Source organism: Equus przewalskii, chromosome 1 (genome assembly GCF_037783145.1).
Source record: "Equus przewalskii isolate Varuska chromosome 1, EquPr2, whole genome shotgun sequence".
Classification (NCBI taxonomy): domain Eukaryota; kingdom Metazoa; phylum Chordata; class Mammalia; order Perissodactyla; family Equidae; genus Equus; species Equus przewalskii.
The window spans coordinates 44,646,330-44,673,208 of NC_091831.1; the positions used below are offsets into that span (position 1 = coordinate 44,646,330).

The 26,879-nt window shown below is 35.4% G+C and overlaps 1 protein-coding gene across 3 annotated transcripts in view; it reads right to left on the reverse strand.

Annotated features, from left to right (window-relative positions):
- Window positions 1-26,879, reverse strand: part of PCDH15 (protocadherin related 15) — a 954,225-nt gene that overhangs the window by 423,410 nt on the left and 503,936 nt on the right. For all 3 annotated transcript variants that reach the window (XM_070611305.1, XM_070611290.1, XM_070611296.1), the window contains 2 exons: window positions 12,268-12,387; window positions 368-478 (listed from right to left, as the gene is read on the reverse strand). In XM_070611305.1, coding sequence (XP_070467406.1) covers window positions 368-478; window positions 12,268-12,387 — 231 coding nt within the window. The remainder of the gene's footprint in view (window positions 1-367; window positions 479-12,267; window positions 12,388-26,879) is intronic.

Here is a 26,879-nt window from a genome sequence, read left to right on the forward strand (position 1 = left end):
TTCTTCAGACGGTCTGAGGTTGGGTCCAGAAATCTGCATTTTTAATATGCTCCCGAGGTGATTCAGCTGCAGCTGTTTGGTGGACCACACTTTGAGAAATACTTCAGTTTGAACTAAAAACAAATTATTGAAGAGTGGGTGCAAGTGATTCAGAGAGTGTAGAACACAATGAGTGGAAACAAGCCTCTCACCCCATCCTATCCCATTCTTCAGCTGGAACGATATAATATATAAATTACACAGAGGGCAGGACGACCTTGTTGAGGTTGCAAATTACACTGAACACTCTACGAGCACTTACACATTTTGCATAAGGTTTTTACCTCCTAAGTTCACAGGAGTAAAGTAAGAGAAATTCAATACTCACATTAGCCTGGATGATGACAAAGTAGCGAGTCTTATCTTCATAATTGAGCCTCTTTCTTAACACTACGTTTCCAGTCAACATGAGGGGAATTTCAAAGGTGTCATTGGATGTCTGTGAAAAGGTAAAGATACATATTTCGGATCATTTGAATATAAGATGAATTAAAGAATTCGATATTGTAGTTTAGTCCCCTTGAAAATTACAGTTGGCATTCTAATCAGCTGAAAATAGAATGTGAGCATAAGTTTCAGATTGAATATTCTTATCATTTCTAAAAACTTTCCATTTTGATCAATGGGTTTCACCAGAGTCCTTTGATAATAACCAGGAAACTTGTTTCCTGTGATAGTTTTTCATATATTACTAGGGTTATCCATCAACAGCCCTGGGATACTTCTAAGTCAAAGTGCAGGTATCTAGAAATCTTCCTGGTTACCATATTATCTTTTCATCACTTGTTTTATCAACAAAGGATTTAAACATTGCAATTTGTGATTTCTACATAACATCCCTTTTCAACAGTGGTGCCTATTCTGTTTTCTCAGCATTTTCAAGTATTAAATACGACTATTAACTTGAAACAGCATGCTTTTGTGAAAAAACAATCTGTTATAGGTTAATCTTTTTCATGCCTCAGAACTGCTGCAATTGGTTAAGTCTCCTACCCTGTCCGAGATTGAGTTTCTTCCTGGTGACATGCTGGTCATAGGGCAATCTCTAAAATGCCTTCCAGCATTGCTCTGGTATAAGCAGCCCTCAGTGTAAGATAGTATATTCACACCTTAAGAGAATATAATTTATAAGATCAGTCTTTTATCCTTGAAAAAATCTTACATCACTCCTGTGTTTTAGTGCCATTTTGAAGACTCAGAAAATAGTCTCTCAATAACTACAACAAATCAGGTTTACTTCCAGCACTGGAATTTTTTTTGCTTCATTAGTTGTTTTATGTAGTTATTATTGTGCATATGATTTTGGGCACAGGTGAAATGCTTAGCTTGGACCTACATTAGAGTGTTTCAGAGGAGGAGGAGGAGGAGGAGGAGGGGAGAAAAAGGAAGGGCGGAAAGAAAGGAAGGGAGGATCAAAAAAGGAAAGGAAGTAGGGGAGGAAAAGGAGAAAAAGTGAAAGGGAAGGAAGTGTGTGTGTGTGTGTGTGTGTGTGTGGACACTTTCTGCAGATGACACAAGGAGAGTCACTCAGGATGTGAGACTTAATGAGAGAAAGGCGACTCAAATCTCCCATCTCAGGCTCATTGGGGGAATGTGGGTGGATTAACCTCCAATATCTAGACTTATGATCTCTCCCTCTTCCTCTCTCTTCTTCCGCCCTCCCTTTCTGGTACACATGCACACACGCATACAGTACATAATTGATGTATATGTTTAGATGATTTACTCTGTGCCCATATAATTGGCTTTGCAGATCTTTCTTGGATACAGTTATTTAAAAGTAATACTTTTAAATATAAGTACATAAAATGTATGGTGAAGGATATCTACAATTAAAAACAAGCATTTGACATTTTCCCTAAATTTTTGCCTATTTAAGCATTGCTGGTATCTCTGAGTGGCACTCTCAACTATGTCAGGAGAGAGTAAAAATGATTTAATCTGAACATCTATGTTAATTATGGGGAAAACTTTAGTTAATAATTGCCATTTACATGGTAAAACACAATTCAATGTGTGGTTAGAGGGTTGTTAAATTTTAGAGATTCAATAACTGTAGAGACATGCCAATTTCTAGCATATATATGGGAGATACTGTGGGTTGCTTACCAAAAAACCACCTCATCCCTCCACGCCGGACTCCAAATGAGCTCAGATAACTGGTGGCTTTGTGCTTTAGGGGGTGTGATGTCCCTAACAGGGATGAGTCTTGATTAATCTAACTCAGCTGTGGTAATTCCATGGTTCTTACCAGTGATAGTTTGGGAAATGTACATGAGATCTAATTCTAAGTAACATGAAGAATTTTTCTTAATTGTAGAGAGCGCACCATTAAAAAAATGTTCCCTTTTCTGCTTATAGAAGCTGCTGTAAGGATGTAAGACCTGGGACTTTAGCAGCCATTTTGGGACTATTGATGAAATTAATCTAAAAGTAAATAATACACTGAGGAAGGCAGAACAGATGGAAAGAGACTAGATCTGTGTTGTCTCTGAATTACTGAGCAAATCCTGACGCCACCCCATCTCTGAACAAAATATTATGAGAGATAATAAATGACCTTATTGGCTAAGCCACTTTCAATTTAGTTTTCTATTATTTGCAGCTGAAAGCACTTTGATACATGACTATCTCCTGTCTACGTGTCCTCATCCTGTAGTCTCCTCTCCTTTCCATATGTGCCATTACTCTTCACATCTGACAGTTGCTCTTATTTTCTCCTGCCTGAACAGCCTATCCCTCATTTCTCTGGGTAGTAAATCTTGCAAATCCTACCCAGTGAAAGCTTCTTTGTCATCCAATTTAGGATTAAGTCTTTGATCTCATATTACATGACTTTTTCCAAACAACACTTGTTATTTGTGTATTTTCTGCTTCTCCTCACAGATTTCTCAAGCATCTCAGTCTATGATCTGGAGATACTGGTATTTATGACTCCAGCAAAGTAACTTAATGGATGTTTGTGGGTTTTTTTTGGTGAGGATTGGCCCTGAGCTAACATCTGCCCCAATCTTCCCTGTATTTTGTTTGTGGGCCACAGCGTGGCTTGATGAGTGGTGTGTAGGTCCATGCCCAGGATCTGAACCGGTGAACCCCGGGCCACCAAAGCAGAGCACGTGAACTTAACCACTATGCCACCAGACTGGCCCCTGTGATCTTTTTCCAGTTGATGATTTTCAATGGACATTTGTAGAATTATTACAAATAATATACTTAGTAATTAGGTAGTTTATTCATCTTCAAAACACTTTTTAATTGAACATAATTCTTATTAGCTAACTCCATCTTTCACAGGTATCCGAGATTTTCATTTTGCTGGGTGTTTCATAAATACTTCTGTTTTAAGAAACATAGAAAGAATATCTACTTTATGATCAATGTTGCTTATGAATTATTGTATATGGAAAGCCTTTGTACTAAAATTAACTAATTTATTAATTAAACAAGTATTTGTGGAATATCAATTGTCTCGAAAACTATAGAATCATAATCATGAGAAGAATTAGAAGCAAATATGAAATGTGTCTTTAGGGTGCTCTTTATTTTTCCTCTAGGGAAAAGAATACTGGATTAGATCAACTTGAAGTAAATCTCCCATTCTAGTAATATTTCTAAAGCTTTACCTAAGTTTAAAAAATGATTCTTTTTTAAAAAAAGATATTATATGATAAGGCTATAAAGGCATGTGACAATTATTCTCAAAGTTTAGATCATATAAGGATCACAGAAATGTATCATTTAGATTGCAGATTCCAAGCATATATTCTCTCAAATTTCAGAAATCCTCAGAAGTCTACATTTCTAACAAAACTCTCAGGTGATTCTCATGTAGATGGTCCAGGTTTTACTTTGAGAAATACTGGAATAGGAGATGGCTAGGACCACGTTAAGCATATAAGTAAGAATTTTGGCATTTGCTTATAGCCTCAACTCAAAAATAAGCTTCTATAACACATTTTTAAGATTCCATTCAAACTCCCTGGCAGTTTAGTGACTCAACAACTGTCAGACAAAGGTCAATTCTCCATTTAGTAAATGAGGGCATAGTACAGTTTGAATGATTTTATCACTGTTGGAAGTAGGGGAAAAAGCGTAAGAGGCATGTGTGGTACCCACTTGCCCCCCACACACTCACACTGACTTAACCAAAGAAGGGAGATGGAATTTTGATACTCTATCAAATCTGTGTTTCTCCAGAGATGACTCCATCCCCTGACAACCCTCTTGATTAAATATGCGTGAAGCTGAGTTAGTACCAATTAGACAAAATGACACCTCTCTGCTAGTCTTGTAAGGAGGTGTTGGGCCCCACAGTTAGAGATCCTCTAGAAATGGAATATGGGGTACTTAGTGCTATTTGTTCTCAGCTGAAAGCTCTGGTCATTCATCATTTCCTAGGAAGCAGGAAAGATTCTTTTTGACCTCTCACATCTATGCTATATTTAAAAATATTGTTTGTGATATTCTCCATTCAACAGTAAGGACTAGATATTCAGTTCAAAAGAAGACCCATTTATTTTTAAGACAAACACGCACACACAGACACACACACAGACACACACATACAAATAAACACATATCTTTATATCTATTTCCTGGTGATCTAAGGGCAGAACGAAGATGTGAAAGCCTCACTGGGCCTGTAACTGGGAAGTGGTAGGAATTTAGGTAACAAGAAAGACTTCTCTCCCTGTCTCTCAGAAGCTATAGATTCTCTTATCACTGTTTTTCTCCATCTTTTTGAAGTCTCTCCCCTCCTCTCTCAACCTGTCTGTCTCTCTCTGTTTGTCTCTCTCCATCATCCCCAACCTCTTTCTCTCTCTCTTCAGGCTTTCCTCATTTGTTCATCTGGAACATGGCTGTGACTTTATCTCTTAGTTCCAATAAACAGCACCAACTCTGTGCCCTAATCAGTCCCTATTCAATCTTCCGCTTGTCACTGATGAAATCAGGTCACCATGTCGTTAACCGCTGATTCATCCACAGGTTGGTTGCCACTGGTGGGGTGTCTCCTCTAACTAAATTACCTGAAGTGAAAAGCGGATGAGTAAGCAGGGTCATGTGGCCCGTGTCCACTCAAAAGGGCCTGGGATTTGAGCAGAAAGATTAATTTGCTCCTAGTAGAATATCGACACTCTGATGATTGTTTCTTTGTTTCATACAAATTTATTCCTCCCTGCTACACACACACACACAAATATATATATGCACATTTAAAGATATATTAAAGATTACAATGTAGTTCATTTCACCTTGTTCTAACCAATTTCCTAAGAAATTGTATTTAGAAGTTTTCGGTTGGCTTCAGAGGCATGTATGTTGTGAAGTTAAAATGTTACAGACTTACAGTGAAAAGATCTGGGCTCAAAGTTTTACATAAAGAAGGACTTTAGACAATGACTTAATTAAACATGAGTGTTCATTGTAAAATATGAATAATATGACTTTATGAGGCCATGAGACTGTCATGATACAATGCACCCTGTAAAAACATTACTATAGTATAAAACGATGTTCTTAGTGACCTATCTAAAAGTAGCAATATTGTTTTTGCTTAGCCCAAAATATTTCAACAATATTTGAAATTTTGACTTTGACTTATAGACCAAACTATTTTAGGATAATAATCTGCTAAAAATCTTTTGCATTTAAACTGTAATTTTCACTTCCTGACTCAGGAAATTCAAAGGTATTACATGCTTACACATTACAAAAGAATGATGACTCTTTTTTGTCAATTCTTTCAAAACTATAGGGAGTTAAGCATAAAAGAACAATTGACTCAGCAGGACTTGTTAAAAGACGTTACCACCCACCCACTGAAACAGCACTCTGCTGCCCCCAGGAAAGAAGCTGCCTGTGCCAACCACTTAAATGTCCTCAGTGCTTTTCTGAGTAACATCAGTAGATAAAGGAAATGCTATACTGCTTCTTTAGTTGGCTGGAGACTGATGTAAGGGATATGTCATCAGTTCGCTGGTTACCACTTTAGTTCAAGACATTTAAAATGCTGAATACACATCACTTCAGTCTGCCATTATAAAAAACGATTAAGATAAGGAAAGTGATATGACAAGCTATTGGATGAATAGTCTTATCAATCTGACTTAACAATGGGATTTAAAATATCAGAATGATATCTATTATAATTGCCTTTTTCCATAAAAGATAAACTCCTCAAGATGGAATTTCTGCACATATGTGATGACAAATACTGACCCATTTTAAACATTTTAGAGTTTTTCTTATCTCTCTTTTTTCTTTTTTAAAAATCTAATAAGTTCAAAGCTTTATGAATGGTCTTATTTTGTATTACCATGAGGAAGCAAAAACAGTATTTCACAATAACTATGATGGGCATAGTACAAATTCTTCTAGTTCACTGTCTAGAGGCCATGACTTGCAAACAGACTAGCTCCAGACTCTCTACTTGCAGGTTTGATGGAGTAAGAAGCTAAGGGACTAAAGGTGATCTCTAAGAATTAAGAGCAGCCTCTGGCCAGCAGACAGCAAGAAGCCAAGGCCCTCTGTCCTACAACCATAAGGAAAGGAATTCTGACAGCAATCTGAGATGACTCAGAAAGGGACTCTTCTGTGGGGGATCAGAATTTGCCATCAGGAAATGTGTCTCTTTGGCTTGATTATTTTTTAAATTTTTTTGAGGAAGATTAGCCCTGAGCTAACTGCTGCCAATATTCCTCTTTTTGCTGAGGAAGTCTGGCCCTGAGCTAACATCCATGCCCATCTTTCTCCACTTTATATGTGGGATGCCTACCACAGCATGGCTTGCCAAGTGGTGCTTTGTCCGCACCCGGGATCCGAACCAGCAAAGCTCGGGACACCAAAGTGGAACATGCCCACTTAACTGCTGCACCACTGGGCCGGCCCCATGGCTTGATTATTTTTAAGAACAAAAGACTTAGGAAGAACATTTGACCTTCCCCCAAATTGCCTAAAAGAGTTTAAGGTAGAAGGGCCTGTCTCAGGAAGGAGCTATCACCATAGATAATTCTAGGCATGGTAGACAGGAAGGCTTCTAGCAAGGGCCATTTCATCGAAAGATCTCTTTGGGTGGGGGGGATTGTCTATAGATGGCCCAACAAACACTTGTTTACCAAACATTTGCTTTTCCATCTCCAAGCAAATTGCCTTCCTCCCTTTTCAAATCCCAAACCACTACCCTCAACGTCCTCCTTTGTCTTTAGCTGAATAATTAAGTGGTGGCTTTGGCCTTTTTGGAGAGTTACACAGTTTTCCTGGGTTTCTCCCACGTGTATGTCTTATTAAACGTTGTTTGATTTTCTCTTTTACTCTGGTTCATGTCACTTTAATTCTTAGACCAGCCAGAAGGACCTAGAAGGTAGAGGAGAAGTTCTTCCTCCCCTACACTTCCCTAGCCAACTCTCCCTATGAGGACTAATCTGGTCAACACCTAGAATGCATCCTTGTGAGAGCCTAAGCAGAGGGCCCAGCTCAGGCTGTCCAATGATTCAGCCACAGAAACTGTGCAAAGATAAGCATGTGTTGTTCTAAGCCAACAAGTTTGTGATAGTTTGTTATACAGCAACAGATACTAATGCATTATGCTATTCCCTAAGACTTGTCTAAAGGATATATTTAGTACTGGTAATTGATAACCACTACATTTGCTGAGTCTTTAACTTAGTAATTTTAAGTGATGCTATATTTTTACTTCTCTGATATTTAGGAACACATTGACATGAGAGTATCCTCACATACGTTCTTGTATTCGAGAGAGTGATCTTCTCTTTTTCTAGAGATAAATGAATAGACATCTCAATTCTCCTTCCCTTTCAATCCTTTCTTCAATTTTCCCTTTCTTATAGAGAAAACAGCCTGAAGTAGATTTGAAATGTCAGTATCTCTGGTTACAAACTAGTGTCAGTGGCAAACTAGCAGACAGCGCATCACTGCAGATCCATAGTCATGGATGAAATGAATGCATGTTTTTTTCATTCTTAAAACTTTGAAATGCTATCATTGTTGCTATTGCCTAAGATTTAGGAAAGTAAAAATGGTTCAGAAGCAAAAATGAATGAGTATTATTTTTCTAAAGATATATTGAAGATAGGAACTCACGGGGAATCAATTGTTCTGCTTCTATATGGCTGATTAACTCCTACTAGACTCAATCTTTCCACAAATAATACTTATAAACTCTGGAAAAACTACAGAGCAAACAAACAAAAAAATACCTGACATCCCCATAGAGGTAACCAAAGCAGGCATATTCTGGAAGAGATTAGACACTTGAAAGAAGAGACAACATGGGTGAGTTTCCTATTTTAGGGTAGTTAGCCTGAGGGAAGGCTGAATTTAACACCTCATGGAGGCAGTTAAATCTGATGGAAAGACTGAAGTCTTTCTGACCTGAAGAATCAGGGGATAGATTTGGGGACAACTAAAGTTGATAGAAAGTGAGGGGGAATATTGGAAAGGAGAAAGCCAGAAAGAGAGAGAACAAGATTCCACTTATAAACTATGTCCACATCTCTAGTTGCTTGCTAAATCATATCTGCCTGGGTCATACAGCAGATCAACTCAGAAAAAATATATACTGAATTGAGATTTGAGCTGTACCCAAGAGAAAGTTTTCAATTTGAGTTCAACCAAATTCTCTACTAAAATTAAAGACAAACAAATAAACAATAAAATCTCCTCAGGGGAATATAATAGAATCAAGAGTCTCTCCACAACATAATATTCACAATATCCCAGATAGAGTCCAAAACATTTTGACATAGGATGAACCAGGAAATATGATGCCTTTTCAAGAGAGAAAAATCAAAGAAGACCAAAGTTAGAACAAGCCCAAGATTTTAAAGCAGCTACTATAACTATGCCTGTGCTTAGAGATGTAAAAATAATATGCTCACCATAAATGAAAAGATGAGAAATCTCAGAAAAGATATGAAAAATATAAAAATATGGAAAATTTAGACCTGAATAGTATGCTAACTAAAATTAAAAAAAAAAAAGAGAGACCAATGGATACATTGGATTGGTTTAACAACAGAATGGAGATGGCAGAGAATGCAGAGACCTTGAATATAGGTCAATAGAAAATACCCAGTTTGCAGATAAATGAGTAAAATATATTGAAAATATCTGAACCAAGCTTATACCTGTGGAGCAATGTTTAAATGCCTAACATACCTGTAATTGGTGTCTTGGAGGGAGAGAAGTCAGGGAAACGGGAGTGAAAATATTAGATAAATAACAAGTGATAATTTTTTTAACTGGTGAAAGGGAAATTCAGAGATTATAGAAGTTCAGCAAAGCCTCCCCAAAAAGGATAAATACAAAGAAAACCACACCTTGGCATGCCACAGTCAGGTTGCCAAACACTCAAGATTAAAAGAAAATCTTGAAAGCAGCCAGAGAAAAACAACACATTACATAGGGGGAAATTCAAATTTCCATTGACTTCTCTTATCAGAAACACTGAGGCCAGTGTTTAAAATGATGGGAAGAATCAATTAAAAATACTTTGTTTTACTGTAAGGGAAGAGTTACATTTGTAAATTTCTAGAAGGATGAAGTAGATAATGTAAATTGAGTGAAGCAACAATGGTATAAGTGGATGTAGAAATATTGCCTGGGTAATAGAAGTTTGATCTTAATGGGAAAGCTGCAACTCAACTCTAGCTGATTGCTGTCTTCAAAATTAGGATCAGTGTTGTCGTATTTCTCTTTCTTAAGAGAGAAGAGAAACCTAAATTTGAATGTGAAATTTCATGATTTTTAGATATTGGCTCAAAAAATTATTTAAAATAATTTGTGGCCAAATGAAATGTCTGTGAGTTGAATGAAACTCCAGGTCACTAATTTGTGATTTCTGCTAATGAAAAATGCAGCATCAAATGAAAAAAAAACCGAAAACCTAAGATTTTTAAGTAGAACAGACCAATCTACACCTTTTACCATTTACTATACAGTGTGAGACTACTTTGAAAGAAATATGATTTTGGTTGCAAAGGCCAGATGTAGTCACGTTTTCAGGTTACATATGTTCGTAACACATACAATTTTCTTTTGACATTAAGAAATAAGCAGAAGAATATTATGATGCTGTAAATATGAGCAGAATTACTAGAAATGTAACAGTGGCAGAATATAAAAATCATTTCTCTCTCATTGATCTTACAAGAGACAAAACTGATACTGAGGTTTACACTAAGTTTCTGCGATGGCTAAAGATGGATTCTCTGTAAGGATGTGACTTGGTTAATACTTTCTCTCCAAGATACCCTTAGTTAGGTGCTGTCATGATGTCTTGTTCTTTTGCCTCATTGAAATAGCACCACGCCAGAAAATTTCTTTCTTTCTTCCGCAGTAGTGCTAGCTTGCTAAAGTACATTTTTCTTTTTTTTGCAATTTGGAAACTGCATGTGACTGATTGGCTTATCCAATCTGTAGGTAGTAAAAGATCCGTATTGTATTTGATGCCAAGCCCACAAATCCTCGAAAGAGGGAAGAATTCAGAAGGAATTACTGGACAGCTCACAAGGAATTTCAGCCTCACAAAACTTCTAAAAGCTAGTTTCTAAGTAACACATTTTTGTCTCGCATTATATCTAAACCTTGGATAGGTTTTTCTTTTATGCAATGTAATAAAAATTTTCCTAAAATACATAGCCTGGCTATTCTATACTCGCTGGGAGGTTGCATTTTTACAACTTAACAAGTAAAGATTAGGAAACGATCTTCATAAAATGTAAGCTAGAGACATGGCACATGCATATTCTTAATTATTTTGAAACCTAAACAGTAAAAAAAACAAATGGTTTAGAAATAGATTGTGTAGTCAGCTGTCTGTTTCTACTTTTAAGGAAAAAGTGTTTCTCTTGCCCTTTTCTCCTCTGCTTTTTCTTTGCTCTTTTCTACTCCATTTCTTGTGTAACCCCTCATACTTACTGTCCTTCTCTGTCACATTCTCATTATCTCCCTATCTCTTGGTTTCATTGTCTCTGCCTACAAACATGTGGAGACATACTTTTTAGGGGAAAAACTAAAACAAAAAAAAATCCCCCCAAATCTTCCCTTGACCCTGCTATGCCCATGGACTCTTTTGGTTCTCCAAATTTTTTGAAAATTTTAACACAATCACTACAACTATTTTGTTAGAACACAATAGAGGAAGAGTGAAGCGCATGCTACTTTGAAATCGGAGTCTTGACTCTATGGCTTAGAATTGGCTGTGCAATACTAGGCAAATTGCTTCACTTATGGGCCAGCTTTCTTGCCTAAGCAATAGAGATATTGCTACTAATTGACTTGTGACAATAAAATGAGAAAATGCATTGCAATCCACTTACTTCTAACAATAATTTTGTAAGGTAGATCTTACTGTGAGTTCTTAGTCTCTGAAAGCTCAATAGTTTTGTTTGTTTGTTTAAAGCTTATATAAGAAATATGTAACTTAAAAATGAAGATATAATGTTAACTTTACCACTTTTTATATTTCTAACATTAAACATAAAGGGAAAGCGTTAATTTAGAAAACTCACTTAAGATGTGATTTTAAAACTATGCTCTGAGGAGCCCATCGTGTTCTGAGAAGTTTCCTTGGGAAAAGAGGAAGGAAGATAGCAGCACAATTTCTGGCTTGAGCTTCAAGAAAACAATTCTGATTTTATCTGTACTGTTTAATATATCATTAGAAGAAATAATTTCACAGCCTAGAAAACAATGTAGAAATCCCATGGTCTAATGCAAAAAGGAAAAAAGCCTATGGCTAGAGGCTTTGTCCTTTTCTCTACTTTAGCTTTGATTGGTGGGATGGTTGGGATTTTCAGGGATTGTCATCACCAGAGATGTGTCTGGGGTGTGTTTATGTGGAGAAGTGGCATGGTGATATTAATTTGTGAGCTCCATAAAGCATATGCATCATATTTTTTATATCTCCATTGATTTGTTTAGAATGCTTAGGGGTCCACAAGGATCATGGCAATTTAGTAGAAATGGCATACTTTACTTATAAATACATTTTAAACTTTTACTGACAAATATCACCAAAAATTAGCTTTCAAAAGTACATCACAAATATTAAAAAGAATGTAATTTTGAGATAATGTTTAATTATAGTATGATTACTAATATGATTCCAGAAGCTGAGTAACAGAACAATACAATAAATATCAGCTGAAGGAAACATTAACTTTATTCCTCATAGTAAAGTCCTACTGCAAGTAGGTATTTACATACCGGATCAGCTGGATTATACTGAATAACATATTCTATCTGTCCATTTGGGCCATCATCTATGTCTGTAGCTCCATTGTCTCCTGCAAATCCTGTAAATATTGTGGTGCCAACTGGAGTGAGCTGAAAAGAAAATGAAAGAAAAATTGTCAATTCTTATTTCATCAGCTGCACGCTAGAAGTGTTCCAGCACAAAAACCAGCCCTTTATTACACATATAGGAGTTCTTATAAAGTCTGAAATTTCCAACATCATGGGCCTTGCTTTGGGTAAAGAAATGGAAGGCCCTGATTCAGTGGGAAGCACATTTGGACCAATTTATGACGATTAGCATCTTAGCCCCCATGGAGAAAATGTGTCTGTTGTTCCTCCTTTAAAAACCTTGATGCACTAGGTTACCTACAAGCTAGAATTTAAATTGTATGAGGAAGTTAGTTACTTTATTTCAAAATCAAAATCCACTTCAGAGAGATCAATGAAATCCAGGGTGTAGTTACACGCAAGTGGCAAGTTTGAGGAAGAGCTTTGGAGACAATGGATTCCCTGTCTATCAGAGGAGAGAGAAAGCTGGAAATTTCTTCAGTGATTGCAATATTGGTTGAGTAGAAAGCCATCATGTGACAAGAGTTGGAGAGAGTGCTCATATCTTTTCATTTTGTATTAAAACAACAACAAAACTAAATGTGGCGTCTAAGACCATGATTTGGCATTTGGACTAAGTGTCTAGCTTTATTTCTTATTGATCTCAACCGGAGAATCACTATTTTCTCCTATCTGTACGTCTTTGCATAATATATTCCTACATCCAGAGTCTGCAGTCCCTCAAGCTTTAGCTGGAATCCTACTCATTAGTTACATTTCAACTTAACTAGGTATCACCCTCTTCTAAACCATCCCTGATATATCACTCTCCACCAACGTCAGAATATGGTGCACGTTTTTCTTGTGCTTACATTTTACACTTTTCTTCCCTAATCATTGTATTGTCACCATGAATAAATAAGTTTTGTCAATAAACATAAGCCCTTTGGCTCTAAAGAGCAGAGATTTTTAAATTTTGTTGTGAGATATGTTTTGTTAGTTTTTAAATGGGATTCCTTCACGGACAAACAGTTTCCAAGAAAGAAAAAATAGTCGTCTCATTGACTTCTATTTTCAGCACTACAGACTCAAATGTCTACAGGGATCCATCAGGTAATGTAAATGAGTGAAGCAAACCTGATGGGAATGATGGCGACTGGGGAGCACATGCTCCTTCTAAAGTGGCAGCTGCTCCTCGGCCCTAGCAAATACTTGCCATAATGGGATGTGTTGCCAATGTTACTAGGTCTTCTAATATTCTAATTTTATGTGAAATCTCTTGGTTCTAAGGTTGATGGCAGATTTTAGAAAATTAAATTATGACTTTAATGGGCTAAACAAAATACGTGCATTGGCACAGCAACCACAGTCGTTTTCAACTTCTGATTTAGAAAAAGAATTCAACTATGAGTAAAGAAATAAACCATAAGTATAAAGTGGTGGATCTTTATAAAGTCAGCCCTCCTGGCAGACAGTTTTAAAAGGCAAACTTTGACTACAGCTCAAAGAGAGTGGAGAATGAAGTGAGAGAAGGTGGTTTAACTAGACACGTAAGAACACTGAGAGACCAGAGCAGGATGGGTTTCATGGAAATGTTAGTCAATTAAAAGGTTTCCAAGCCAACATTTTAAGATTTTTTAATGGAATCTCGTTCCAAAAGTCATCGTACTCTCTTAGAAAAATTTATCCATTCTTATGTAGCTAGGCTTTGATTTTTAAATTATGAAATTTTAAAATTGAATGAGAATGATTTGTTTCTCGATATCTAATACAATAAACAAAGTACTTAATCAAAGATCCTTGCTGCTAAAGAACATAACTGTATTATGGGGTTAAATTAAAAAATCAAAATGAAGCAAAACAAAGACAAAATGAAACAAACAGAAAAAATTGGAACAGTAAGTGTCTGGAAATTTTGAAACAATGTGTCCATCTCTTTCAACCTACTCACTGAGACAACATATACTATTGTACTTGATTCATTACAGAGCAGGATCCTGAAGTGCCGTAGCCCAGGCAATAAAATTGGTGTTACAGGGAAAGCATAAGAGGTCCAGGGATTGCTTAGACCATGTACCAAAATGTTGAAGTTCCTGAGATCCATGAGCAGCTGGAAGCCAGGGAAACAAGAGTTTTGCAACAAAAAGTGAGCAGAAAGAGTGCTGAAAGAAACCACACTTTCCCTACTTAATCAATTCTGCTAGCCCACTTAATACGTACATGAAGGAAAATTTGCTATAACATTGATTTTTTTAATATCTACTCATCATTACTAAAACCAATTTTCCTTTTTTTTCAGTGAGGGAGATTAGCCCTGAGCTAACACCTGTGCCAATCTTCCACTATTTTGTATGTGGGTCGCCATCACAGTATGGCTGATGAGTGGTGTAGGTTTGCACGCAGGATCCAAACCTGCGAACCCAGGCCACCGAAGCAGAGTGCGCTGAACTTAACCACTCACACCTCAAGGCTGGCCCCCGGTTTTTTTTATTTTTTAAGAGGTTTTCTAATTTAAAGAAAGGTTGCAACAGAATAAGCAGTACATCATCTATACATTGTGAAATTTTGGGACTTCAATTAGTGATCACATATCAAAGTTATTTAAAATTAAAACAAACAAACAAACAAAAGCCTTACCACCCTCTCATTTGATAGTATGACAGTTTCTCTAACGCTCAAATGCATTTTTACTACACAATGATAATTTTCTTTGGGAAATTTTAAATTATGTAAAGACAGGTAGATGATTTTCTTCATGCTGGTTTAATAACATAAATTTGATCTGACCTGATGTAAAGTTTGAAGTATTACCTATGTGTGTAGAAAAAAAGAAAAGAACTAACTTGGCATTTGAGTCTCAGAATCCAAGACATAAATGAAACCACCCTGATGATTTGGTGGAAGTAATAGAACGGCAATTGTTGTAAGAAAAGAACTGTTTTTAGTAAGGGAGAAAATAAAGTATAATATTCTCTAAATCTCAACATTTTCTAATTTTTCCAGTCTTATTCAAGATTAAGTTTCTGGAAATAAACATTATATGACAGTATTTGGCTGGAATAGATGGTTTGAAGGATTTTATTTCTTACAATGTAATATTTGCAAATCCAAAGACACATTTGCAAAATCAAAGACTCTAACTATGAAAAATATCTGTATTTTTCTTTAGCTGTCCAAATGTTTTTGAAACTCAGAAAAGTCAACATAGAAGTGCTTTAACATATTGTCAATTAATGGTTTTCTTCATCACGGACAGTCTCTCACCATTTAAAAATCACATTTATAAATACATATAATTTTTAATATCTAGCTGTTTAAAATAAACCCCACATTATTTTTCTTTGGTTGCCTTTAAAAAATACGCTTGGTGACAAAGTTCAACAAAGATTGTCATTGAAAAAGGACTTACAATGCATTTGTTTGTGGTTGCTATTTATGGTTAATTAAAAAAGTAATTCAATTCCAATCCCTCTCATTTTAGGATTTTAGCTTATTTTGGGGTACCACATATAATTGTCCCTCAAAGAATTTATATGCTTATATATTTTTTATTATTCCTTGAAATTACAAGTAGAAATATGATTCTATAATAAATTCTTTTAGTGTATATTTTTGAATGGAAAATAAAAGAGAAACAATTGCCCAGCTGTGGAAATAGAGAATAAACCTTATCATTTCTATAATGATATCAAATAAGGTTATGAATGATCTCTAAATAGAATTTTAAGCTCTGTTTTCTTTTTTTTTTTTTGGAGGGAGATTAGCCCTGAGCTAACATCTGCTGCCAATCCTCCACTGTTTGCTGAGGAAGACTGGCCCTGAGCTAACATCCATGCCCATCTTCCTCTGCTTTATATGTGGGATGCCTGCCACAGCATGGCTTGAAAAGCGGTGCATATATCTGCACCCGGGATCCGAACCGGTGAACCCCAGGCTGGTGAACAAGAACACGCGGACTTAACCGCTATGCCAATGGGCAGGCCCATTAAGCTCTTTTTAAATAAAGACTTTATATCCTTGAAAATTAAATGGGCAGCATTAGGATAGCAGTAGTAGATTTCAGCATCCTATTTCATTCACAGTGCTGTATCTGTTTACAATTTCAGTAAAAATTAGATTAAAGATTTTTCCCCCAACTTGGAAAATGTGGTATTTAGTTGTTGACAGCAGAGGACTCAGGTAGTACGCCAAGTCATTAGTTCAGTATTTGTATAGACTAGCGAGTTTTGCTCTCTTCCACAGTTGTGCATTGAGGCCAAACATCTTAGCACAGATTATTCCTACTCATTTGTACTATGAGAATAAGCAAACGTCCACACATAGACAAACCCATGTAAAATGCAATACTAAAGTGTTTCAGAAACTGGCCTGCACACATTTGTCAATGATCTGCCACTCAGATGGTGGACCTGTTCCAATAAAAGCTAGGGTTTGAAGTGTTTGAAGCTAATATAAGAGAAATAGCTAAAAAAAAAAAAAAAAAAAAGTAGAGAAGGCATTTTGTGCTAATGTGGAAGGTCTTTCAAGGCTAAAAAGGCTCCAATGAGATGGCCCATACCAGATGCAAACAAGCAAAAGAGAGTTGGAGCACACAAAATGCTTTCCAAAAATAGTAGATTTCACCATCCTATTTCATTAATTTATTTTTATATATATACCCAACAGAAATCTATACATATCTACGCACGCATACAAATGCACACATATATTACATAAAGATAAATTCACACATGTCACCATTATTTATTCTCATTACAAGAGACGTAGTACACTGGTGCTTTATGAATTTCTGAATATTACATGGGCGTTGAAAATCTTCACATGATGGTCAGGTTGTTTATTACAATGTCTTGCCTTATACATGATTATTCACAGTTTTCAGGGCACATCTGCCGTGCAGGTGGCCATGTTCTGTGTCCTTTAACATTTCAACAAGTCTCAAACATATAAATTTAGTTTTTTGATGAGCATTCCATGCATGAGATGATTATCAGCATGGGCAGCTGCCTGAGGGTATCTCTTCCTTATTTAGTTCATGTCTTTTTTTCACAAATGATTTTATACAGCTACTGGAAAATATAGAAAACACATAGATAAATGCAAATGTAAAAGTTAAAGATAATCAGAGCAAGGAAATTCAGTATTTCAAGAAGATGTATAAGAGAAATTAGAGTGTAAATGTAAAAGGTGAGCGGTTCTCAGTAAAGTGTCTGGATGTCTTGTGAGCCATAGCTACTCAAGCCGGCCTAAAAATTATGAACAATGCTCTAAAAAGAGAACATTTGTTTTCATTAAGCTTACTTACAATACTTCCCCGCAGAAGCATTGTATTCACAGGTTCATATAAATACAGTTGATTCTCTCTATTCATGGTAGTTATGTTCCATGAAGTCGCTATGAACACTGAATTCACAGATACTGAACATGGCTCCTCAGGGAAATACAAGGTTATTACCTTGCTAGGGGGACACAGAGTTAGGTTCCTACAAGCCTCTGCTTCCAACGTTTTCATCAACTGATCGATGCATGACCTTGTTTTATGTGTGCTTCTGTTTAAAAGCACTTTATGTAATATATTTGGTCTATTCTACTATAGATATTCTCTATCGTATTTTTCATGTTGTTCATTAAATTATTCAGCTCCACAACTCATTTTGTTCATGTGTTGTTTTCCCAATTTCCTTGAGCTGTCTTTCTGTGTTTTCTTGTAGCCCATTTACTTTCCTCAAAACAGTTATTTTGAATTCTTTATCAGATAAGGCACCGATTTCTATGTTTTTGAGTTCAATTCCTGTAGAATTATTGTTATCTTTTGGTGATGACCTGTTTCTTTGATTCCTCATGTGCCTTGGAGTTTGGGGCTGCAGCTTTTTTATTTAAAGTAGCAGACACTTCTTCAAATCTTCCCTAATCATCATTGAGTTGGAGATATTTTTTGTTGGTCCTGCTCACATTTGGGATTTTCTTCAACCTTACATGAATACACCTGTTCCACATTCTTGCTACCTCGCGTGGCTGAATTCTTAAGCTTGTACGTCTTTTACAGTCGTTACAACTCACCAGGCTGGCTGCTGGAAACTTCTGTTTTCTCAGAAGGTAGTGCTACAGTCAAATTTGTGTTTTCTCCCTTGCCCACAGTCCCTGGCCTGATTTTCTGAACATATTTGCTGTTGCAAAGCTCAATTTCACCACCACATTTAGGAGTGTGCACAAAGAGTCGAGCACAGAGAGGGAGCAGTGTGGGTTTAGCACTTGGGCCACTGGGCATGCCCACAGGCCAGTTGGGGAGATCCGTGTATGAGGTTCTCTAAGCAGCCTGTGGACTGGCATCCTGCTGGAGTCCTGAACAAAGTCAGTAGGAACCTCATCCCTTTCAAGACCTTTGATATTCCTATCTGTCTCTTTCCTAACCTCCTCCCTCCCTGAGTAATGGGTTTCTCCAGCAGCATCAGACACAGCTTGGGTAGCAAGACACTGATTTTCCCCTGCCAGAGAGGTCCCACTGGCTAGTATAGCCCCAGGACTCTGTCACCTTGGAGGGAGGGGTGGCACTGGCAAACTTCCTCTTACCTTCAAACTCGTATTAAGTTTTGTTCCAATGGAGTGCTAGAATCTCTCTTTGAGAAGCCTTCTCCTTCATAGGTATCTACGCAAGCCAGCATTCTCCAGGTTTCCCTAGACCATGGTTGAGAGCAGTTAGGGCTGGTTCCCTGGCTTCTGCTGAATCCATGGCCAAACTGAGGTCTGTCCGCCTGTTACCCAATACACAGGTGAGTGGGACTACTTCCAGGTCCCTTGGCATATAGTGCTAAATCCCACAACTACCAAAGAGGTACTTTTGTTCATGGATGGATACTGATTTTTATTTGTTAAAAGGGGAACTTAAAGGAGGAACATCTTATACCACCATGATGCTGACTTCACTCTAGACCAAATCTATATTCAGCAAAGAAATGGTATGCTGCCACTTTGAATAAAATATTGGGAAGGATAAATGTTGGAAAGCACTCCATAAATCATAATATTTTGTTAAATATATATACTTAGTGATTGGAGAATGCCACTGGCATCAATCCCCTTATATTTATGGGTAGCAATAATCTCCTGGTATTTGCATACACTGAATATTTCCTGGAGTCTAATGTAATATATCTACATGAAAACAAACATTTCAGTAGAAATAAAATGCTAAACTATATAATTTCTGGTTATCTAAAATACTTTTTCACATGTATTTCCAGCCAACGCCTCTAATAGACTTTGATGTTTTTAGTGATTAAAGAGACACTTTACTAGAGTCCAGAAGAAAAGTACATTTTACAATAAGTATAACTAAAATAATACCACTTTAACTGGGAAATCATTAATAGAAAATGATGGTATTATCTAGCTTTGGACACCTGCCCAAGGAAAAGCCACCATAAGGAATGATTTAAAATGCAATCGATGAGATTTTATTTTCTTACATACTTGATCAAGAATCCAACTGTTTTGTTTTTCCCTATGCCCTAAAGAGAGACAGAACATCTGAAGGGGTGTGGACAATAGATAAGCTGAAATAGGATTCACTAGATAATGATTTTGCTATAATAACAATAATTTAGTGACAGAAACACTATCAATGGTAGCTGGTGATGGCTTCATATCAATAGAAATGATCAAAGCAGAAACATTATTTTTAGTGGAGTAAGATTACATATCAGTCTATATTAGACTAATACATGTTTATTTTTCAAATACCAATATCGTTATCTGATATACTGTCTACTAGATAGCCAATTCATACCAATTATGCTCTTAAGAAAAAAAACACCCATCAGAAGGTATCATTTTGTAAAAGTTATCGTTGCTAGTGAAATGGAGGCACTCTCTCATGTTTAATTAACAATGAGACTTCAATTTTATGCTATTCTCTTGCATTTGTGTAGTATGGATCCATATCCCTTATGATGGTTAATTTTATGTGTCAACTTGACTGGGCCACAAGTTACCCAGATACTTGGTTAAACATTATTCTAGGTGTGTCTGTGAGGGTGTTTCTAGATGAGATTAACATTTGAATCAGTAGACTGCTTAAAGCAGAGTGCCCTCCCAAATGTGGGTTGGCTTCATCCAACCCATTGAAGGCTTGAATCCAATAAAAGAAGCTGGGTGAGAAAGAATTCACTCTCCTTGCTTGACTCTGAGCTAGGACATCTGTCTTCTTTTGACTCTGATTTAGATTCAGACTAGAGGTTACACACAATCAATTCTCCTAGTTCTCAGACTTGGGTTTTGGACTGGAACTATATCATCAGCACACCTGGGTCTCCAGCTTCCTGACTGTAGAGCTTAAGATCTCTCAGCCTCCAAAATCACATGAAACAGTTCCTTATAATAAAGCTCCCTTGCTATATCTTTGTCTATCTATCTATCTATCTATCTATCTATCTATCTATCTATCTATCTACCTATCTACCTACATATCAGTTCTGTTTCTCTAGGGAACTAATAGATCCCTGATCTAGTTTCTCATTAGTGAAGAAAAAAATTGAGTATTTGATTTTGCAGTTGTAAAGATTAGATTCCCATGTTCTAAATGACCAAAATCTGTATACCCACTATGTAACACTCTGTGAAAAAATTGCTGATTTAACTGCAACAGGGACCATACAATCTTTTGGTACTTTGATCATACTTCATGATCCTTTGAAGATTACCCAAAGTGCTTCCATAGTCATCTATGCAAGAAGTTGTAAATTCCTGGACTCTAATTTATGTAGTCCTGGACGACAAACCTATTTTAAAATGATTACTCTCTTCTCTCCTTACACTTATTTTGAGGGTCTTCTCAATTACACTGTATGGTCTGAAGATCAGCTTCCATAATAACAATCTTTCCAAATTAGAAGCCATTCATCCTTTGCTATAATTCAGCCTTTAACTTCCTCCTCAAATAAAGTAATTTCATGACTCTATCTTACAAGTTATTCCTACATTGGAAACATACTTTAGAAATAGTGATACATTTGAAAAGCAAGGGGGTCTCCACAAATGAAGTGGGGTGATGAATCTATACACAGGTACACATTGTTGAGAACTCCAGTTTTTTCTCACAATGATGAAATTACATTATCTCTAAATCTATGATTATTTATTGAAAGATTATTATGGGCAAAATCATTGTTTCTGTGACTATTATGTTGTTTTTATATTAACTTGTTAATATAATATTTATTTTATTCAAAGATTTATCCAAAGCAAGTGACTATTTAACATTTATCTTAAAACTTTCTAGAATTGATGGCAAAGAGTACACATTCTTGAATTCACATTCAGTAGATGTTATCTTGCAATGATTTATTCAAATCCAAGAGAAAAATTAAGAAAGGAATTACATTTGTTCTTCATATTCCCATTTACATAGTATGGTTTTTACAACTGTGTATAAAATCTTGACTCCATTTTTTTATCATAAAAGCTAAACAATTAATGTTGAAAATCATTTCCTGTGAAGAAATTATTAAAGGCAAATTCACGTAGATAAGTATTTTCAAAATAAGATAAAGGATTATTATTAGAGAGAATGACAAGTGCTCTACTCATCTTAAGTAAAAACTTAATTCAGTGAAGCTAAAATATATGTGTGTGTGTATGTATGTGTTTACACATATACATGCAGAGAGAGAATACATGGATGAAAGACTTTATTAAATTTGAAAGTTGTTAAATAGTTGAATAGTTGAATCTTTTAAAGCAGCTGGAAGATTGAATCCCATTTACATGCTTAAAGTAGAAAACACATCTTCATGTGCTTCTTTCCCTTGCCTTAATCTCCTTCTCTTTTTTCCTCTCCTACTGTACCTGTCTCTTGCTTCCCAGAAAGAATGTGCCTAATCTGCTGAGGAAGAAAATGAGGACAAGTAAAAGGAACTAGGAATTAGTCTCCTTTCTTTCTTCAGAAGCTTTTGTGAGCTGTAGATTAAATGCTAGCACTGTCTGTTCAAAGAAATTCTGTGATGGGAATGGCTCTGAAGGTCCAGTGATTTTTATTCCTTGAGTGGTTGAAAACATTTATCAAGTTTCCAATATGATGGACCACTTTTCTAAAAAAAAAAAGAATTTCTTAACTTGTATTTAAAAATCACCTAATTATATCTAGAGAATGTAAAGAAAACATATAAAATGTATTTAAAAAATAGTTAACTGTATATGGAATCTCACTGTTATGCTTCTTCATGGAGACCATCTGTGCTCTTAGATCTATGAGAATGACTCTGATAAGAACAGATGTTCAAAAATGCATGTGTTAAATGGAAGGAGATGATACAGTCCTGAGGAAATGTGAAAGAAGAGCTCAAAACTAAGAGAGGTTGATTACGAAAGTGAAAGCTCAAATTGAATAGATTCAGAGATAACATCATTTCATCACTGTGAGTAAAAGCTGAAGTTTTCAATGTTGTTCCCCTAAGTACTGCCTGTTTACAAATCTTTTTGCAATTCAATTGTGGAGACCCCTTTGGTTTTCAAATACATTACTATTTCTAAAGCATATATCCAAGTCAGAGATGACTTGAAAGAAAAGATCACCAGACCCTGTACTAAGTACTTTAAAAACATTCTCTCTCTCTCTCTTTTTATTTTGTGAGGAAGATTCACCCTGAGCTAACATCTGTTGCCAATCCTCCTCTTTCTTTGCTTGAGGAAGATTGTCCCTGAACTAATATCTGTGCCAATCCTCCTCTACTTTGTATGTGGGATGCCTCCACAGCATGGCTGATGAGCAGAGCAGATTCGCACCCAGGATCCGAACCCATGAGCCCAGGAGGCCAAAGTGGAGCATGTGCAACTTTAACCACGTGGCCAGGGGGCCGGCTCCAAAAACTTTATCTCTTTTAATCCTTAATGCAACTTTGTGACATTATTTTTTGTTGTTATACTTATTTTATAGTTAAGGAATCATAGGCTAAGGGAGCTTCTGTCTGATGTCATAATTCTAATACTTGGTAGAGAAAGACTGCAGCACAGATTGTCTAACTTTAAAATGTTAATTCTCAGGAACTGTGAAATGTATTATTTCAGAAATTTCATATTTGTAGTTATTAAACTTTTGAGAAAAAGAGAAATGAAAGGGGAAATAAATATAACTTGGCACATAATAGAACCCAAGATAAACAGATAATCTGAAATGACAGAATTTGGATTATGTATTCCACCAAAGATAAATTAGGTTTGGCCCTAAGGAAAAATACTTTTGAGATATTTTACAGAAGGGCAAAGAAATTCAACTTAGCTAGTCCCTGCATTATAGACATCTCATATTAAATAATTATTACTATTGAAAACAGATTGGTTCTCAATAAGCAAATTATTTCATGAATTCCCAAATTCATCATGATTTCAAAATGCTAACTTTTTCATTAGTAATCAAATCTTTATTGCTAGTGCATTGCATAATGCCTGAAAAAGCACTCAATAAATGCTTGAAGGGCAAAGAGAAGAAGGAAGAAAATATATCCAACCACAGTAATTTGCCTTTTCATCAATGGTTTTGCAAAAAATCAATGTTTCACAAATCAGTAAATAAAATGTTGGGTAAAGGTTTGACGAGGATCAGGATATTTACAAAGTCAAAGTCATCTTCCACAAAATAGTTTTAATTACTTATTAGTTGTTAGGTACAAAATAACTAGTAAATATAGTGGAAAAGCTGGCAGATACTCTTACCAAAGTAATAAAAACTATCATTATCAGTAACAGGACACATTGACATTGCTTGTCTCTTTATTATGGACTATGCAGAAGACGATATCACTTTTGTGGTATTCATAAACAAAATCTATAATCATGAGGAAATATCAGGTAAATCTAAACTGAGAAATTTTCTATAAACTTTACCACTCTTGAAAATTATTAAGGTCATTAAAGTCAAGGAAATACTAAAGTACTAAGATTGAGACTGGAAATACATGGTAACTAAATGCAATGTTTGATCCTAGATTGAATCTTTGACCAAAAAAGAGTTTAATGGAAAACTCAGAAAAATTTGAATGGGATCTAAGAATTATATACTAATACTGTATTAATGTAATTTCCTGGTTTTGATGATACAGTTATGTAGAGCAGTGCCTTTGCTTTTAGGAAATACATAATAAAGTATTATGAATTTAAGTGGTTTCATTTGTACAACTTAGTCTTCACTGATAGAGAAAAAATAGTTTCATATATCTATATATGTGATATATAATATATATTATGTATATGACTATATGGTATTTGTACACATAAGCAATTTATAGTATAAATTGCTATATATATAGCATATAGTATATATATGTTAAAAAGAAAGATTTTCTCACCAGTACTCAAAACCGTCAAGGTCACCAAAAATACAGAAAGTAAAAAACTGCCGCAGTCTAGAGAAGACTAAAGAGACATGATGATTACAAGTAATATGGGATCATAGATGTGGTCCTGGGACCAAAAAAAGGACACTAGGTAAAAACTAAGGAAATCTAAATAAAATATGGGTTTGAGTTAATAATGTTTCACTGTTCATTCATTGGTTGTTGAAAATCTGTGCCATCTTAATGAAAGATGTTAACAATAAGGGACATTGGATGTGGACTATATGGGCAATCCATTACCTTTACTAAAATATCACTTAGGTCTAAATAGTTAGGAAACTGTTTAAATAAATAATAGAAAATATGGTCAGAAACAGACCATTTCCATGGCCACTCTCATTATAACAAAGTCCAACACTTGAACATATCATTTATTATAAGAAAAAGTTTTTTAAAGATAATAAAACTTTACTCATTTTTATTACATTTAATTTGTATAAATATATAACATACATTTGAACCAACTCTTACCCAAAAAATTAAATGAGGTAGACTTGTGCGTGTGAGAGAGAGAGAACGAAAGAGAGACCAAGGGAGAGATTCTCATACTTCGCTATGGTTCAATTTGGCTAAAGTTCAGCTTTTGGTTCCTGCTGATTGATAATATCATTAAAATGTTTTTAATCATTCATTTAAACCTTAAAAAAATACTAAAATATTTTAGAACCCAATTTTTAAAAATTAACGAGCGCATTAACCTAATGGGTATTGTTGAAGGACATGATTATGCCATGTCAGGAGAAATAAGTATGACAGCATTTAAAGTAAAGTAAAATAAAAATCCTAATTTAACCTGCATATGATACCAGCTAATGTGAAATACCCTCTATGGTATGCCAACTATTGTACATGAATAATATCAAGATGCTCATCTTGATTGCTCATCTTACATTACTTTTTATAATTCTTCATGAACCTATAGACATTCTATAGAAAAAGTATTAAAAATATATATACACACACATATACAATACCAGCAATATAGTTAGAATGGATATAAGGTGTACAACTATTATCCTAAAAAAGGTGGTAAAGTTAAAATTAAATTAATAAAACATTTCAGCAAAGAGAACTGTTTCATGGTGAAAATATTCAGGTATATCTTACTTTGCAAATTAAGTTTTGGGAAGCAGGATTGGATAGAGCTGGAGACTGCTGGATATAAGCAGGAAGTTCACTATTGTCGCCATTCCTACCATTCACTGAGTCCCTAGAATGTACCCAGAACCACAGGATTCACTCTAAATTTTCCATGTCCTATAGTCTTCAATCACTAACCTAAATACAGTGGGTTTTTTTCCCTTGAGGAAACTAAGCCTTTTAGAAATTGATCAATTTTCTGTGATTATGCATACAGAAAGTGATCATCCTGAAATTGGAACATAGGTAATGCTGAGTCCAAAGGCTTTGTTCTTGTCTCATAACTCTACCTAGCACAAAATTATTTTATTAAACTGTGAATCAAGGTGATAAGTTAGACCAAACAGCACATGTGACTCTTATCGAATTAGTGTTAGTAGTATTCATGTTAATGGTCTTATTTTTTTATTCCTTACTTTTCAGAAAAACCTTATTTTAAGACATGGGGAAGAAATAAGTATTTTCAAAACTGCATGGAATTTTCTATGTATATCTGAGCTCTATTATTCTCTTGCCTTTGTACAATATGGTGATCCAGCACTCAGTTTTGGAGCGAGGCTGCCTCAGTTTCTGGCTTAGATCTGCCACTTATTAGCACTGAAATTAATAAATGCTTGGGCATTTTAATAAATATAAATTAATAAGTGCATCTCTATTTCTGTACTTTCTCGTCCATATAATGAAAATAATATACATAATTTGAGTCCATGCATAGATATGAATGTTTTAAATGAGATATTTCATGGAAAACACTTAGCATTAAAAAATGTACTCAATAAATGATAATTGTTAGAATTAACCTACTACTAATATTGTAACCCGTCCTTATTCCATTCAACTTCAGGAGATATGCTGCCGCTAAATTGGCAAGAAGATCTGTGCAAAAATCTTTCTATGAACAAATTTTGGTGAGAATAAATTTAAAATTGATCTGATATAAAGTTAGTTCCTAAAGAGTATGCCTAATAATAAAAGAAGAAAATTAAATACAAAATTATCATGAATCTA